We start from the raw sequence: 18,289 nt of genomic DNA, 5'->3' as shown, positions 1-18,289 counted from the left end.
TCCAAAACACCATTCTGTTATTTCATTGTAGCATACCGGTATATACCAGCCAATTCCGTCTCCAGGTTCCTACTGCATCCTGTTCTGTTTATGATACAGGCAATAGTGTGCTGTTTTCTTTTGTCATAGTTCTCACTGCTGTAAATGCAAATGCTTTGCAAGTATTACAAAATAGATCACAGCTATGTCTTTCCTATAGACTAGAAAGATTATTCTGTGGGGATTTTTTACACATGTATTTAGAAATGGTTTTTTTGTATTTAGTTCTGCCTATGCAAGACATACTGAACTGAGGTATGTGTTTATGTTCCTGTCTTTCCCTGAAGAAACCAGTATGTACAAATAGAGCTTATGATCCTTCCTGTTGATTCTTGTGCTGTAAAGGTGTTCTGTAACATGTCATTTCTGCTCAGTAACACCAATGCAAAAATATGGAGAGGAGCATGAAAGGAAAGCCATAGATTCTTCCTGTTTAGATTATAGTCAGGGAAAGAGAAGGGCAGATAGGAGACATAGATTTACGCTGCAAACTATATTAAGCATCTCTTGTAAACCTGCAGCGTGATTCTATGCTCTGTATTGTATTCGAATTATCTGGAGCTGCTAATCAATGATCAGGCATGTGAAGCTGGCTATTTAAGGTAGTTATACAACCAACAATGGCATAAAGCATCCAAAAACTATGAGTTAATTCTGTCTTTTCCTAGTAGTATTAACAGAATATATCAGCAAGTAAATGTGGCACATTAAATGTGCCACAAAGATGGCTAATTTCAAGGTGCTGAAAGGTCTGTGGGTCAATTGTCTCAGAACCATACCACTTTACAAAGCTCTTTCAGTGATGTATTTATTTCTGAAATTTGCAGCACAGCTGTGTGAAGATTAATATACAGATTTACTCAAAATTGCAGTTAAAATTGAGAGGCAGAGTCTTGTGGAAATGGAGATCTCTACCCTCTTGTCAAACAGCAATCAACCTTCTCTTTTCTTTGTGCCTTTATCTGGTATTCTTAAAGGCAGAAGGAAAGGGGCAAATTAATAAGAAAAAAGAAACAGTTAATTTGTTAGTAACCGTTGAATTGTAACAGTATACTGTTCACCATGTTTTTTTTTTTCTCACCCTTCTTTCTTTGAAGTATTTTCGTGTTGAAACAAGTATCGAAAAGAGGAGAGTCTGTACTGACTTGTAGATGCAATCAGGATGCTGGACATGTCAGATATTTTAGTATATGGTCTCTTATAAAGCAAATGTGCAGTTTTTTTTCCTTTGAAATATTTTCTTCTCCTTCTCTAACCCTGCTCCCAGTCGCAGATGTGGATCCATGGAAAGTACAACTATGATAGTTTTCTAAAATAATATATTTGACTTTTCGCAGCTGCCATACAACCATTAATGATAGGAAAGACCTTTGGGATCATCAAGTCCAATTATCCAACCATGGATCACTGTGTTTACCAGTAAGCCATGTCCCCACATGCAGCATCCACCTGTCTTTTGAACATTTCCAGGGATGGTGATTCCACCACTTCCCTAGTCAGCCTGTTCCAGTGCCTGGCCACACTTCCAGTGAAAAAAGTTTTCCTCATATTCAATCTAAGTCTTCTTTGGCACAAGTACAGACCACTTCCCCTTGTCTTATTGCTTTTTACTGGGAAGAAGAGACCAGCCCTCACCCCACTACAAACTCTTTTCAGGTAGTTGTAGGGAGCATTAAAGGTGCTGCTGAGAATCCTTTTCCTCAGGCTAAACGACCCCACATCCCATGTTAACATGCATTATCTCTTGACTCAGAGGGACCACTTCTAAGAAGACAGTTCCCCTCTTTAGTAACGTCTCTGCTAAATATGACAGTTAAAAAAATTAAATCAGTGCATTCTCCATTTGTGTTTGTATCGCAAAAAAGGACTAACCAGTTCTCCCACATCATTGTGAAAGAATTTCTGTGTGTGTGTGCTGAGGGTGTGTCCTGAAAGCTTTCAGCATTACTCAAGTATGTAATAAACTAATTAAACCCAGATTTCAGGAGCTTGAATGATGCATGACAGCATGTCCCACTCATATAGCTAAAACAGTGAATGAACTCAAGCAACTCCAATTAAACTGCCATGCAGTGACCTGTCTCTAGGGTGGGATTAGAGTTAAGTCTCTGGTATATATGAATCATTTAGATTCTCCTTTCCACAACTTGGGATGAGGAAGAGCTATCATCTTGGAGTAGCTCTTCCTCTTTACAAGTGGTGGGGTAATGAGGATGCCTAGTGTCATCTACATGCCTGGCTTTTAGAAGGTTGAAGGTAAGTGAAGTGACTCTCAGCTGGAGTGGCTGTAGCTCACTGGTATATCTTTAGAAATAGCTGCTCATCTGGGAGTTGCTGAACTTCAGGTGAAACAGGGATCTCACTTCGTGTAAATTTTTTAGGCTTCTGCAGCAGTGAGATAGTATGGGCTATCTTAAGACATCTCAAACATCATCTTATTTTTTAGGATGGGAGCTCATGTCCATAGGACACTGAAATTAATCTGTTGTCATTTCAAATGTCCAGTCAAATAACTTTCAGATAGAACAATTTTTGCTTGCTGTCATCCAGCCTAGATTTATATTTGAAGTTGTGACTCTTGAGTACCCGAATTCTCTTGGTTAATTCTGCCAGGAACACATTGCATGGCATACTACTTCAGGATTGCCTCTCCTGTGGCAGCCTCTGTCTTTCATACCTGTAGATTTCCAGTTATTCACTGAAGCAATCCCTCAGTTCTCTGTGGGCATACAATTTAAAAAAGAGTGTTCTTGGAGCTCTTTTATATATGGCCTTTGTTTTAACTTCATGTCTACCAGTTGCTTCTAATATTTCTTTTTTTGTCACAGCCTGTGGGTGGTCAGCAGAGAGAGAAAGAAGTAATGTCGGATTGCTTGGATGCCACTTTTAGTGAAAAACAAACTGATGAGGGACATTCATATTCAGTGGAGCCTGCAGCATGTGTGGAAACAACCCAAACAGCATCAAGGTAAGTGAGACCTCCTCAGGAAAGTACAGAGATTGTTTCCTCACATCACCAAATTCTGGAAGAAACAGCAAGAATGGTTCAGAGTGGCAGTATAAAAAGAAACGAAGCTAAGCATTTTAGGTATGAGAAATTTATGTATAATAATTCTTATATTATTTTATATATATTGATGTAATAAATACAATGCATGTGGACTACTCATTTGTCATTTTAATGACTGCAAATGATCAAAGAGAAAGATTTTTACTCTTTATTTTAAGATCTGGGAGTTAGTTTCTTTCCTGATCTACTCCTTATTCAGTACTACCTAAGTTAGCCTGCTATTACAGAGTTCCTTTTGAAATCAAATGTATTCATATTCTTAGCTCTACTTTAGACATTGATTTATATAAAGAATATTTTTGTTGATGCTAAGCAAATCTCTTGTCAGTAAAATTCAGAAATCTCCTTCTGAAGACAAGCAGGATCTAGAAGCCATCATTTGGCAAGAAATAATTCTGAACGAGTATGCAGAAGCTAATCAGAGGAGAAGGAGCAAGAGAATTGACAACAAACGGAGTAAGATACGCTATGTTTTTATAATACAGATTATTATTTGAGCAACTATACTGAATCAAATATAGTTCATAATTTTTCCAATATATTGTGGCATGGTTTTATTTTAAAAATATGGTGTAAATATTCATTTTAATAATTAAAGTTATTGATAATTTCCCTTATTCTGTAAACCCTTATATTAGCAACCCAGCAGATTAACTTGTTTGCATAAGAATCATGAGATGCTTTTCAGAATTCAATTTTTATTAGTGTTTTATTTGAAAAAAATACGGTATGTACTGAAAAGAAGAGAATTGTTTTTGTGCAAAGTTAAAACATAGATCCTGAGCTCCATTTGTTTATCCTTCTGCCATGTAGTGTTATGTGCAAAATCACAGTCAGAGCAGTGCCATCCCCAAGAATTTACCTATACAAAATGGTTTATTCTATTCTGAATGCCTGTGGTTGTTACCCTGTCTACAGGATTAGAGGGCCTTTACTACCACAGAGCACTCTCTTTTCTCTTTTGAAGTATTTTTATTTGGAATATTCTTTGTTAGAGAGACAGATTGCTGATTTTCATCCTTTGAAAGTACATGCGGAGAAGTTCTTGGCCTTGCAGAGGAATTTTGTGGGAGAATAAAGAATTTCCTCACTCAAGTCTTCACTCCAGCACCTTTAAGATTAGGTCTTACCTGTTGGATTTTTTGATTTTTTTTTTGTTTTGTTTTAAGTCCACTCAAATTGGGTTTTTCCACTTACATACAATCATTTAAACGCACAAAATTTGTAAGTATTTGAGTTGCAACAGCTATGTTATAGATCTTAAAAAACGTGAAGAAGTCCACTTCCAGTTAACAGGATTTAATTCTCTGTTGCAGGATTTTAATTATTCACAGTGGAAGCACCATTTTGATGAGATTTAAAGTTGAATGACTAACTCATCTATTTCAAATCGACTTGCTATTTTCCACTCAATAAACAAGTTACTGGTTCTTTAGCATGGTTTCTGCAGAAAGAATTGCACTGTCTATAGAGGTAGCTTCATGGTAAACCAATTCAGCAAGCTTACCTCCCTTTCACATCAGACTTTCTAAGAGCCCAATAGTTATCTTGGTTTGGTAATTCACTCTAAAAACTTCCCCATAATAAGTTTTGGTTTGGGTCTGCATGTGTCACTTGTTTTGCACAAGGTCAGGCGCATGGAAAGCTCTAGGGAAGGCAAGTGGAAGTAGTGGGATATAGATCCCTTCAAGGAAGATTTTAATGAGGTAAAGTGTAACATAAAACTGCACATCATTCTGTTTATGTCTGTGCAGTTTAATCCCTCCTGAACAGCTTGGCTGGTTTAGACCAGCTTTGACTAGTGACTGCTTGTCTTAAACAATTGGCGTCTTACGAGGCTGGACTGTGGAGAGGGACTGTGTTCTCAGCTGAGGGAAACCCCTATCTATTAGATTCTAAAAATCTACTCAGAGTCAAGAATTTAAGAATGTTTGGAATCTGTCCAAGCTCATAGTGTATCACAGTGTACAAACATCAGGCTGTGTGAGCTACATCTCTAGAAGAACCATGGGTTTTTAGGTCTACTTCTGGTGATATATATATATATTGATTTTTGGCTTTTTTGCTTTTATGTATTCCCTATATTCTTTACACATATATATGTAGCATTGTAGTCCATTACTGTATTTATAGTTAGTCCTACAATTTTTCCCTACCATGATAGGCAGAAAGACAAAATACATTCCAAAGGTTCCAGGCTGGGGGTCTAAGGCCCCTAACCTATCTTGGTTATTCCTGGGAGCCAAGGTTGAAACCAGCTCTTTGGACACATTTTCATAAACAAAATTTAGTTCCTATCTAGGTGAGAGGATTCAGAAAAGAGTTGAACTGGGCAGGAATTACCTCACCACTTACGTCTCTAATTGAGGATTTTTGTCAGTTATGTTAATTTACTAAACTTATAAAACTGTATTCACCCCATGTGGGGATGTGGATTTTCCATATCTGCCCCTGGAGGCCTCCAATAAGGACCAGCCTTTATATTATCTCCTATACTAATATTGCCTTGAAAGTGTGTTTTTTTCATTTTTAGGTTCTTTAGGGCATCACTGGCACCTGGGTGGAGTTTTAGGTCCTGTGAGGCAGACCTGATACAGCTTGTGGAGAGGAGCAATGTGCATAGTCCTAGGAGTTTTTATGAGTAGATGAATTAATGGCCTAGGCCTGCACTATGTCTATCTTCAAATGATTCTCCTGGTCTTTCTTCCTTTCTTTCTTCCCTCCTTGTTTTTCATCAGAGGCAGTAGCCAGGATACACTTCCCTACAGTTTTAAGGGATATTGGAATAGCAGTGCTGGTGAAGTACAGAGCAGCTGATCTGTGTATTGGAAATAATTTAAGCCAAGCTGAAAAGTGTGATGACTGCATAATGGGAGATAGTGTTTGTTTTGTTAAATACTAAACTAAACATTAAAAGCAGTCTCTTCTAAATTTTACTTTTTACGTTTAGACCTCATATTCACCTTTCATTCAATGCAGAAATGACTGAGCTGGTTGTGAAATAATGAGAAAAGATAACCTGAGGGAGCTAATATCAATCCTAGTGTAAATACTTTCTTATGAAGCAGAGACTTTAAAAGATAGAAGAGTAAAAAAGAATGGTGCATAAATTTTACTTTTAAGATAAGTTAAATTATTTAATGACTTACTAGTTATTGAAATGGTCACCTTATTATTATTTGAATGCAAAATAGTGATTTTATTATCCATTGGGAAGCAATGCACCTTGCAAAAATGTCATTAGAAAAGAAAAAATCTGAAGTTAAAACATTTCTACATACTCTTATTTCTGTGTGTTTAATTTCAGTTGAAGTTTTGTTATGAAATTCACTATGACATCTTTTATTAAATGGCGTTATTATTAAATTTGTGATTATTTTGAGATTTTCCTTTTTACTAGATTGATTGAACATTTGTTTCTTCAAGAAGCTTATTTACTAATTTTGATATAAAGTGAAGCCAAGATAAGAGAGAAAAGATACTTCTTTGTGCAACAGATCTTTTACATTATTTTTCAGAACGAGAAGCCTTTGTTAGGAATTCCCTAAATCCAGCTCGCCCCCTTTCACTTTCCACAATCCACAGGAAGAATGTGTATGGTGAGAACTTACTACATAGAGCTGTTACTCACCAAGACATAAACCTCGTACGTAGGATAATAAAAGCCGGTGGAAATGTAAATGCTCAGGATTATGCTGGTAAGTTGCAATTGTACTAAAATATTATTTTCAGTACAAATACCTGTCTATAACTAATAAAAGCATATATTATGAGTTTGTGTAGTGGAAAAGACTAAATTTGTAACTGATTGACTGATTATTAAATTTTTATTGGTTTAACTTAGTACTTGTTCATGGGAAAACATGTAGATCTAGTTATAAAAGTATACAAGAAAAAAAAATTTTGAGGGAGAAGTTAAGCACTTGAAAAAGTTACAAAGTGATGCAATTAGGTTTACGTGCCTTAGTTCAATGATTCCATGCATGCTTATCACAAAACAGTCATTAAATACAGTTCACTAAATAATCACTTTCATAGGTTTTAAAGTTGGGGAGCATTTTTTGTCCATTTCAGGGGCCAACTTGATATGTCAAGATATAATTTTTCCTGTTAAATTTTTCCAGGAACTTTGATTTCACCCTTTACATCTTGAGAGAAGTTGAGCACAGCTTTGAATTTTTAAAGTTGTGATTACTTGGTGTTTTCCATTTTTTCTTTGTTTTGGGCAGGGAAAAAATCTTGACGAAGAGCAACCAGCTGTTAATGTTTTTATTAAAGCAATTTGCCTTATCCAGTTTTGTGGGTGTTACTTTGTGTCAAAGACTTCACTATGCCTTAATTATTACTTGGTTGTTTCAAATATTAGACTCTTCTTAATCTGCATTTCTCTGTCTCATCCATTAGTCTCTGAAAAATTTCCATAACAAAAAAAATGTTTCAGACAGCTGGCTCTTCTGCTAGAAAACTTCATTCTTACAGTCTTTCCATGTTGTGCTAGAAGCTAGGATTTCACAACTGTCCGTTGGGAAAGAAAAAAAACCGCATTCTGCAGTCATAGGCTATTGCATAATGCAGGCATATAATGGACCGGAATTAAGGTTGAAATTCTCTGTCTTCTGGAATATATTGAGAGATAGATTGGGTCAGCAGCAAATCTCAGACTTCTACAGCAGAGACACTTGAGCTAACAGAGTGACATGTAATATGTACTAATGTGTGTTGGAGGCAGAGGAGAAAATATTTTGTTGGTAGGGTTCAGACCCTGTGTTGACAGCTGAGAAGTGCTGATAGTGTGGGTTCAGCTGTGGCCACAGTAGGCAAGTGTACTAAAGTGCAATGGTTCTAGATTTTGGGGTCACAGCTGCTTGCTTTTTCTGCCTTTGTGTATTTTGCTAGGCCACCATCTTTTCATCCCCCAGATTCTGGCTGCTGGTTCTTGTGGTGCAAAAGGAGCAGAGCTGCACAAGATATCTTTTAGTTGTACTCCTTGAAGAGATAAGAGGTTGACCTGGCCCTGCTTCTTTTATTTTCGGTGAGGCAGGTGAAATCAGAAAGACTTAACAGACTTGTGTCATTTTAGCACGCACTTTCATCTCGGTTTCTTTGCGTCATTGTTCTGAATATTACATTCTGCCTCTGTCTGTTCTCCTTCTTAAAGCTTCCCCCCAATGATTATCCATATCTTAGCCTAGTATTCTTTCCTTATTCCTATGCTATGGTACTCTGCTTCAGTACCTTACTGAGTTTTTGGGATCTTCTGTTATTTGTTTTGTTTTGGGGGTTTTTTTCCTCCTTTTTTTTTCCTGGACATCAGCATGTAGGATATGGCCAACATATTAAAGATACTGTGTTGTACTCTTAAGTTTCAGTCTTGACTCACAGTGTCCTGAGGGATCTGAGAAGCAGTTACACTAAAACTTGTGTTACTTCTTGATTTGGAGCATGCACAGTGTCCTTGCAGACTCATGTTGCTAACCTCTAGTGATTATTAATTGAATGTATGGCAATTTCAGTTTTTCCAGGTCTTATTACTGGATCAGGTAGAGTATACTTTTTATTGAAAGTGAAATTAGTGCATTCCCCTAAATGCAAATTTTTATTATCTCTTTAATAGATTACATAACAGACCTGGTTACTAGGAATATACAATATTCAGGGTTGGGTTGTGTGTGAAAGAGCCTCGAGAGTTTCCCTCTAGTGAAATTAAGATAATTTTCCTTAATGGAACTGAAACAATCTTCCTAACCTTTATTAATACACATATTTAGTATGTGAATTAGGCCCTAACAAACTTCTAATAATGGAAAATTGTTGAAGATCAAGACTATCCATCAAAGCGATCTTCTGGAGGGCATGTTAGTTTCAGAGCTGGAAGTTAGCAAGTGGAAAATCCTCTGCGTGTTTCCCTTATGTCTCTCACCCTGCATGTTTAAGGACCTGATGCATGGTTATGCAAAATCCAGTTCAAAGACTTGCATTCCATATTTTTCCTAAACTGCTCCTTCATAGAGTAGGATTCATGTGGTATCTTGGTTTTTTTCCATATATCTGGGCATGAATATGCAATTTTACTAGGAATTTTTCATTTATTTGAACACTCGAACAATTCTTGGATGGCATTACAAACATTTTTGTTTGGTAGTAATGCTTAATGTCTTTATTTTGTCACTTGTTTCTTACTTACCCTTTTCAGCATAGCCATGTAAATAAAAGAGTGCAGTGAAAAATTGCCTTGTCCTTAAAATAGCATATATGTTTTATTCCAGAGGAAGTTACTAAAATATGGGATTAATAATTTCTATTCTCTCCTTTCATAACAGAACTATCAAATCTAAACCTACTGTTGTTACCGCAGCATCTACTTCCTCAGTAGGTACAAATTTTGGCAAAACCATGAGATCTCCCAACACTTGTGACATTCTCATAAACATTTCTTCACACATCTTACTGGAATGCATCAGTTTTTACCATTTCAATATACTCTGTGAAGTCTTCATCAGGGAGAACCTAAAAGTGACACGAATTTCTAGAATTTTTTTCAACCGAATGTGATATACATTTTTTTTTTGTAGGCTTGACTGCACTACATATAGCAAGTGTGGAAGGCTTTTATGAGATAGCAAATCTGCTTTTGAAAGCAGGAGCTGATGTTAATGCTACACAAAAGGAACAAATAACACCCTTGGAAGATGCAGTTAAGGAAGGCCATTATGAGGTATATCTGAATTGAACACAAAGTGTGATTTAGGAAGAGAAGTTACTGTTGTTGTGTCTGGAAGGTCACATGTTTTTGTACATGACTGGTCTTTTTAGATTATAGGTAAATTCAGGAGCTTGCAAGTCCTCTCTGCCTGGTTTCTATTCAAACTGCTCCATGCTTAAGATTTGTCCAAAAGGAGAAATTTTTTCTAACTGTTTCATACAATGGTTGTACTACTGAGGAGAAGATTGCTACTGCTTAATACTACTTCATTCACTGATTTTGTAGTCACCCTGCAGAGTAACTTCTGATTTGAGCAGTCTTCTGGACTATTAATGACATTTTTTTAATGATTTAGGATAGGAGTCATGGATATATGGCAGGTCATCACAGCCATGCACACCCATGTGTTAACACAGAACACGGAGGATTATGAAGACAGCCTTATATTTTGTAGGGTCTTAAACTGAACACTAACTGAATAGTCAATTTGATTTAATGGTAAAATTTCTTGCCAAATGCAATGTTTTCATAAGCCTGTGTCTGAATTGCAGATACTCTTTCAGTCTGGTGGTGGCCACCTCCACCTGACTGTGCATGTTCCTAGGGTAGCCCAAATTTGTGTAGGAGTTCTGTGTGTCCCTTTTATCTGCTGGCAGTTTTTTTCTATAGACCTGCTTTATGCTGCCTAATTATTCCTGATTTCCAGATTTTAAAGGGTTTTTTGGGGAGTTTTGTTCCTGAACATTTGGTCTTTTTCACAACTGAGATGAGACTTACTTTGTTTCTCCTGGAAAAGTCTGTCTGGAGCAAAGGGGAAAAGTGGACTTCTGGTTAATATTTTTTTCTGAGACTTGAGAGCCCCAAGAATAAATTGAAGATTGTGCATCACAGATTGTCCCAGGTTCATGAAATGTTTCTGAGTTTTGTGACTGTCACCTAAGATACCTGTGGCTGTGGAGAAAGGGCTCTACATCTCTGCAGGTAGAGAGATGGGCCAGCAACTTGAGTGATACTGGAAGAGCACTGATCTCAACTGCGTCACTTGAGGCACACCAAGATCATTCAGCCCAGAGCTGAGCTGAAGTTATGCAAGCTGTATATCCAGAAAGAATGGTACTACATGGTGGTGCTCTGTTTACTCAGTAGCAGTAAAATTGTCTTATTGTAGTGGTCTGTCACATTCTATTTTGTTGTTTTTTGACTAGCAGCAAAATAGTGATAGTGATTCAGTAATGTGACTTAGAGTAACATGATATTTGTAACTGTATTTTTCAAAGCTACCTTCTCTGTGTGAATTTATTATTGTAGATTGGAAACACAGCTTTTGACTACTTTATAATTTTCTGTACTGTACTGCAACATCTATTTATTTCAGAAAAAATGGTAAGCATAGAAAAGATTTTCTAGTGGTCAAGTTAAAGGGGAGAGCACCCAAGTGGTGATGCTCTCAATGATCCTGTTATGGAAGAAGAGTTCTCAGGGCTACTGGTTGAAAAAATGTAAAGACTTGGGACAACTTGTGAAACCAAAAAGGGCTTTTGCTGCCAGCTGAACCCTTTTTATTTTCCTCTCTTGTTAGGAGAATGTATGAGTTAGGAAAACTTCATTAACAATTTTCTCATTAGCACTCTGGTTAGAAGTAATGAGGGACTTGAACATGGGGGTGAGGGATGTGAGTCAAATTCAGTCTCAAATGATAACCGATGCTCAAGAAATAAATACAGAGGTACAAGTAAAATCACATTAATGCGGAAATAAGATTGCAGTTACCCATAGAAATGAAATAATCAGACTGTAAATTTCCCATGTCTTAAAAAAGTATTTTGCAAAGGTTGATGGAAGATTTTGCTAGTGGTAATTTCTTGAGTAACAATAGATTCAGGCTTTGTATTTGTACAAAAATCATAATGTTGTTAGCAAGACCATCTCAATGTGTTTCGTTTGAGCAGATATTGCACGTCAGAAATAGCTGTCAAAACTTCCCTTGCAGTCACAGGAGTCACAATAGACACATCTACAGCACAGTTTATTTTCTCCTAAAGTAGATACCATTGCTAGATAAGCTGACTCAAGCCCTAAAATCACCTGTTATTTTCTGCCAATTAAGAGCTATGGGAGGATGAATCCTTCCCTGTATTTTGAGAGACCTTGTTTTAATGGCATCAGGTACAATGGAACAATTGTAAAAATAACTGGAATAATTCATAAAAATAATAGAGCTATAGGATAATGATGCATCTAGGGGAATGCTTGGTGTGTATGAGCTAAAAGAAAGAGAGATTTGATTTTAGTTGCTTGTGTTGTCAAGTACGAGAGAGAGAAGCCTGTATAAGGATTCTGAAAAATACTATCAGAAAAAAAATTATCTGAAAAACTTATTTTTCTAGGTGGCAGACTTATTACTTTGGTATGGAGCTGATCCCTTATTAAAGAATCAGATGGGAAAATGTGCATTAGAGGAAGCTTCTGACCCATCTATGGTGAAACTTCTTGAAAGTTATGTGGCAAAATCCAGAAGATACTCAGTAGCAGGTAGGAAAGAATTACTCTGACATAGCATTACTGCTAAATGGAGAAATTTAGAACATCTGTTGGATTATATTTCCTTAATTACTGCTAATACCTCAATGGCCTTCATTGTCTGATGCCTTGTGTTAACAGTGAGCACTCCTTACCCTCCACAGTTGCTGTACATTGACAAAATGTAAGTGTCCAGCTCTTTCTTGGGCTGGAGTTACCTTTAAAGTTGAAATGAGGATGTGGAACACAATAGTTATCTATCTAAATGGAAGATGCAGCATTGCTTGACTTGCTGATGGATGAGATATGGTTTAGAGATAGAGATAAAATTAGGTTTTAAAATGGCACAAAATCTGAATTTTGAAAGATCCATAAGAGAAAAAAATGAGAAACTACTATTAGATCTAGAACTTAGGGGTTGCCAAACCTTAATTACTGATAGGGCTGGGCACAGGAAAATATTACTGTAGGTAACAGCTAGTGAAGTTGTAAGGAAAAAGCTGGATTAGAGCTAGTGATTGGCTAAGGAGGGAGATGGGTCTTGTACATTCTTGGGAACTTGTGAAATTGTGAAGAAATTTTGGAGGAGGCTGTTTGATCAGAAGCAGGTACAAGGTAAGCCTTGATTACAGCTAGGATTAAGACCATGGACACCCATGGGACTGTGTGGGCTGTATTATGTGTAAGTCAAAAAGAGTCCCAATCCCTCAGCTTATTATCCATTACTGCTTTTCCACATGGATGGCTTTAACATGTAGTCCAGGGATAATCAAGAGACTTCAGACAGGCAATTTTCTCCTCACTTTTTTCAGTTGTGAGCAGGGACATTGGAAGCAGACAAACCCCATCTGTTAATGCATAACTCTGTAGCTAATGTCACTGCCACAATTGTGGGTTTTTCAGTAACGGGACGGTCTGGATATCCCCAGGCCTTCTGGTGTCAGATGGCATTCACCTTTCTCAGAGAAGGAAGAAGGTCTTTGCTCATAAGTTAGCAGGGCTCATTGATAGAGCTCAAAACTAGACTTGAAGAGAGATTGAGATGATATCAGGCTTGCCCCTGAGAAGCTGTCAGGTGACATGAAGATTAGATAGGTGGGGTGCTAGTGAGGGCTCTCAGACTTCTGCTCTGAGATTCTTTGGGTCTCCTGAAGCGCACTTGAAGTCTTACAGAGAGGAGCCAGGGGTTATGCTAAGTTTCAAAAAGAATTGCTCAGAACACTAACAATCAAGAAAATTTGAAACATTTGAACAAGATGCTATTTGCAACAAAGATTAGACTCCAAAATTTGATAAATATTTTATATCTTGATATGTTTTAGATTCCAATAAAACCCTTATGGGCTTGATAATTTTTCTTGAAAGCTAAATATTGTAAATAATGTTACATGCAATGCTGTAGACATAAGACAGTGTATATGTAAAGTATAAAGTAAATTACAATCTCTTCAGTTTTGGTTTCTTTCTGTCTTTCATTTTCATTTCAGGTGGAGATGATTCAAAGATGTTAAATGCTCAGTGTATAGAAGATACAAATCAGCACCAGGTATATCTTTATGAAGAAATCTGATTTGATTATAAATTGTTAGGAGTTTGCTGACAGTCTTCGGTAAACTAAAGCAGATGACTGTTTCTGAAGTGTGTTTCAATTCCAGCACACAATGTACTAGATATGTCCAGCAGGGACTGAGAGTAACAGTCAATGTTAGTTCATCTTTACTAGTACTTGGGGTAAGGTAGAGCCTCATGATGATACAAAACAGGCAGCATCTCATGGAAGGTGGTTCTTGCTGTTTTTTCAAGTGCTGCAGAGCTAATTACAGGAAGTGTGGTACATCAGTGCCTGTTCGTACTTGCAGAAACCTTACTGAAACTGCCATTTATTGCCTGGCTTGTAGCAGTAGGATAATTATGTCCTGCCTCGGTGTAGAGTAAGTTGTGCTGGGTTTTGAGAGAAAAGGGTTGGGAATACACTCTCTTGCGTAGGGATTGCACAATTATTCTGTGAGGTCTCAGCAGGATGAGGGAGCTGATGCTTCATGTGAAGACAAGACTGTGATCAGTCACTTGGGTCGGTGTTTGCATATAGTGCAACAGCTTTTAGCATTAAGAGCTGCATTTTCTCTCTCTGTTTTCTTCCTTTCAACAATGATAACAGATAATATCTGAAATGTAGGATATAGAGTGCATAGATACATCTTTTGGAGCTTTTGAAGTTTTATGTGGTGATGATAACTGTCCTTGTTACTCACAGTTGTACAGTCTACACATCCTTTGAAATGTTATGGTGGAGCAGCATCCGTGGTGTATAGTCTTAGATTATGCTTTAAAACATTAAATGATTGATAAAGATGGTGCTGTAGACATTTAATTATGTAAACCTGTTACTCTAGATTTGTAACTGATAATTTCAGTAGTTGTGTCAGATGTTGCAATGTATGTTCTGGTTCTCTCTCCAGTATAAAGTAATCAGAAGGATAATGCTAGAAAGTCACTGTCCTTTGGACCAGATGGGTTTTGAGATTACCATGAGTTAATTCTGTGAGGTTTTGATGTTTTATTTACCCTTCTTTGTAATTTCCTGGAATAATTGCAGACAGCCTTGTCAGAAATATGAAGCTCTGGTTTATGGCCACAAAAGCAAGGCAGTTTTAAAGGCGTTAATTCAAACTCATTCAGTTTTCAAAAATAAATACGAGTTTAAAGCACTTCAGTAATATTTATTGTTTTATTTTGCCCATGAAGTTTTTCATTATTATACACGTTTCTTCGGTCCTCAAATTCTTGGTACTTCAAAAAAGCAGCACAGAGGAAATCAGTTAATTTCATAGCAGCACAGTTTTCTTCTAGTATATAATAAAGCAATTTATCAGAAAATGAATTTAATGATATTGCCTGGTTTGGAGATAGAATCAAATGCAAGTGTACCTCAACATGATAATACTGGAGCATCAAAGGAAATTTTGCTAAACATGAACAAAGCAGAAAAACAAGTCAGGTGGAAAACACAGTAATAAAGATCTTAGGAACTTTTCTCTGAAGGCAGAAAATTTAAAAAATTAAACAACAAGATCAAAAAAGGCTATTCTTATCGCAGAGGCTACAACGAAGAGTAAAACTATTCAGAAATACTATCTCATGTCATATGGACCGCAAGTATAATTCCCTGTACAATCCAAGGAGCTTTAAAGAAAGCATATTTTCCTCATGATGGACCTAATGAAATGGGCCAGACTATTGCTGTATCTGTTCATAATTGTTGCCTCCCACTTAATGTTGTAGAGCAACTGAGCTGTCAGGTGGTATTGTGACAGGAATGTAATTCAGCAATGGTACAGTGAAAATTCATTTGCAGAGTAAAAGGGCAACACTGGTGGAAGCTCAGCAATTTCTTTGTAAAAGGATGGAGATCACTGATTTGTGTTATCTCACATCCATGGTTTCTGGAGACAAAGTGTGTGCACAACATTCTCAGACTGTTTAGTGGAGAATCCTAGCTCTACAGAGACAGGGCAACTGAGAGAGGAGTTTTAAAAGATTTAATTCCATTATCAATCTCGTAGAAGGGTGAGACAAGAGATGTAAGACTCTATGCCATTTTGTTAGAAACTAACCTGTTTCCTGGTCACAGTACCTTATAAATGCTTTTCACCATATTGGCTTTTGCCGCACAGTGCTGCTAATACTTCTAACACCAATCACCTGTTATTTTACCCCACGTGTTCTTGCTACAATGCATCTTTCACAGTTCTGATTCTCCAAAATATCTGGTCTTTTTGCAAGGCCATAATTTGAAACTTGTTTCTAGTTCAATATCTCTCAACCATGTCATCTCTATTCCATGGCCTTTCTAAGTCAGCACTCCTTATCTCAGAGTTTGCATACAGATGTACAAGACTGTGTGAGCTTTCAGTCAAGTTTTGAGAATCCTTTACAAATCCATTTCTCAAAACTGTAAGAGCACTTGATTCTCAGTCAATACTGATTTGCTTTGACTTCCTCTCACAATATATCTGTTTTAAAGTTACAACAGGATGTGACAGGGATCAACACAGTCTCATGCAGAGTAACAGCAGTAATTTGAGTGACAGGAGTCTAAATACAGATATGAGAACACCTTCAGAATAATTTTTTGCAAAACTTGACAAATCAAATATAATCTGATGTTAATGGAAATAAAACTAATGGATCAGCCCTGAGTTTAAAACTCTCTTTGCCTTTGTTTTGATAGATTTCCTTACAGACAAAGGAGTCAGAACCAGCATGTGCAAATCCTCAGGAGACAAGCCGAAAAGCAAAGGCTGCCTCATATTCCAGTAGCAGCAATAAGAAGCTTTCATCTAATCAGTCACAATTGAGTCAAGCATCAAAACAAAAAACATCTAAGAAGTCAGGTGAAAAGTTAATACTTTATAAACCAGTGGAGTTTTTTTTCCAAATGTACACGAGGAAGGCTTTTTGAAATGTATGAGGGAAAGTTTGGCAAGAAATATATAGCAAGTTGAGCAAATACTCTAGTGAATAGCTAAGTTGTTCCAGAAATATCTGCGCTCCATTTTACAGAATGCACATTTTGTTTATGTTACATTCATCAGTCTTTCAGCATTGTCGTTGACGGGATGCAAGATCATAAGTGAGAACTTTAGGCTTATCTTTACTTAAGTATGTTACATAAACAGCAGTTTAAAATAACATTTGATTGGTCTTTAGTTAACTGTTTTACGTGTCACAGATGAAAGAACAGGCCTCTTCATATATTTGGCACACAAAGATCAACTTATATTTTGTAGAATATGGTAACATACAGAATATAGCCTCATCAGGCACAATCTGCATAGACTCTGATTGTACTGGTACCTTTGGGTTAGCTATAGTATAGATAAAAACCTACTTCCATGAGAATAAGGATCTAACATCCTCTGGTAGTTCTATTTTCTTCTGCCTGCACATGCAGTTTTTTGTTTAGCATTTCATCCCATGTCTAAGATTTGCATTTATCTTGTAGCCTTATGATCACAGTAGAGCCCTGCTCCAGCTCATCGTAACCTCTATATATTTTCACTTACAGATTTTTTGATAAAGCTGGCATGCATTGTGTACTTTGGTTCTTTCTAGAATGAGAGAACCATGGTACTCAAGACTTACTAAAACCCGAACCTGTAGTTCCAATAGGATCCCTTCACTCTTAAAACCTTTTTTGCCTTCTATTTGTGCCATTATGATTTTAAAAAGATTTGTTTCAAACATGTGTCTTATATTTTGGTCCTCTCTGGGGTAGCATGTCCCAGGCTACTTTTTTCTTCATAAGAGATTCTTCAGGTGATATTTTATTTGATAAATTTAATTGTTCCTTTCATACCAAGAGAGTGTTGCCATTTCAGAGGTGGTGCAAGAAAGTATAGCCCTTCATACAGTTGAAGGCCATAATAAATTTGGAGTCCAGGACAATGGCATTCAGATTGCTGTAGAAATAAAGTGAAAAATGGGATTATGTTTTCTTAGTTGTGGGGTTTTCACATTTTTTGCTCTCTTACACTTTTTTGTCATGAACTGGCCTTTTTATCCCATCTGATTGCTTCTGTGTCCCACTGGTCTTCCTTCTATTATTCTACTATTGAATAAAAATATTTTCTTCACAATTGACACAGTGTCACTTTCATGTACAGTCAGTCATATACTAGGCTTCCAACATTTCCATTCTGCTTACACAGAAGGAAGGTACAAACAGCTTGCTTCTTTTCTTATAGTTCAACCTGTGGAAATAATTGCTCACAGACCCATGTGGAGGTATTGAAGGACAATGTCCTTGAAGTTGCTGAGGTATGTCAGCCTAATCCAACCTGATTGCTAGTTACCGTAATCTCTTCATTTTATCTTTGTACTGTGCTGACTGGACTTTGTATTTGCCAAGATCTGGATCTTTCCTTCTCGTGACCCACCTGGCAATGCATCCCACA

At 36.9% G+C, this 18,289-nt stretch overlaps 1 protein-coding gene across 1 annotated transcript in view; it reads left to right on the top strand.

Annotated features, from left to right (window-relative positions):
• ANKRD31 (ankyrin repeat domain 31) overlaps positions 1-18,289 on the top strand; it is a 62,628-nt gene that overhangs the window by 11,740 nt on the left and 32,599 nt on the right. The window contains exons 8-14 of the mRNA XM_054286240.1: positions 2,868-3,007; positions 3,438-3,565; positions 6,628-6,807; positions 9,682-9,824; positions 12,200-12,344; positions 13,820-13,878; positions 16,564-16,726. Of these exons, the coding sequence (XP_054142215.1) occupies positions 2,868-3,007; positions 3,438-3,565; positions 6,628-6,807; positions 9,682-9,824; positions 12,200-12,344; positions 13,820-13,878; positions 16,564-16,726 (958 nt within the window). The remainder of the gene's footprint in view (positions 1-2,867; positions 3,008-3,437; positions 3,566-6,627; positions 6,808-9,681; positions 9,825-12,199; positions 12,345-13,819; positions 13,879-16,563; positions 16,727-18,289) is intronic.

This window comes from Melozone crissalis, unplaced genomic scaffold (genome assembly GCF_028551555.1).
Source record: "Melozone crissalis strain CALT ecotype California unplaced genomic scaffold, PUWL_Pcris_2 ptg000005l_1, whole genome shotgun sequence".
Taxonomy (NCBI): Eukaryota; Metazoa; Chordata; class Aves; order Passeriformes; family Passerellidae; genus Melozone; species Melozone crissalis.
This window is presented reverse-complemented; position numbering and strand designations above follow the sequence as displayed.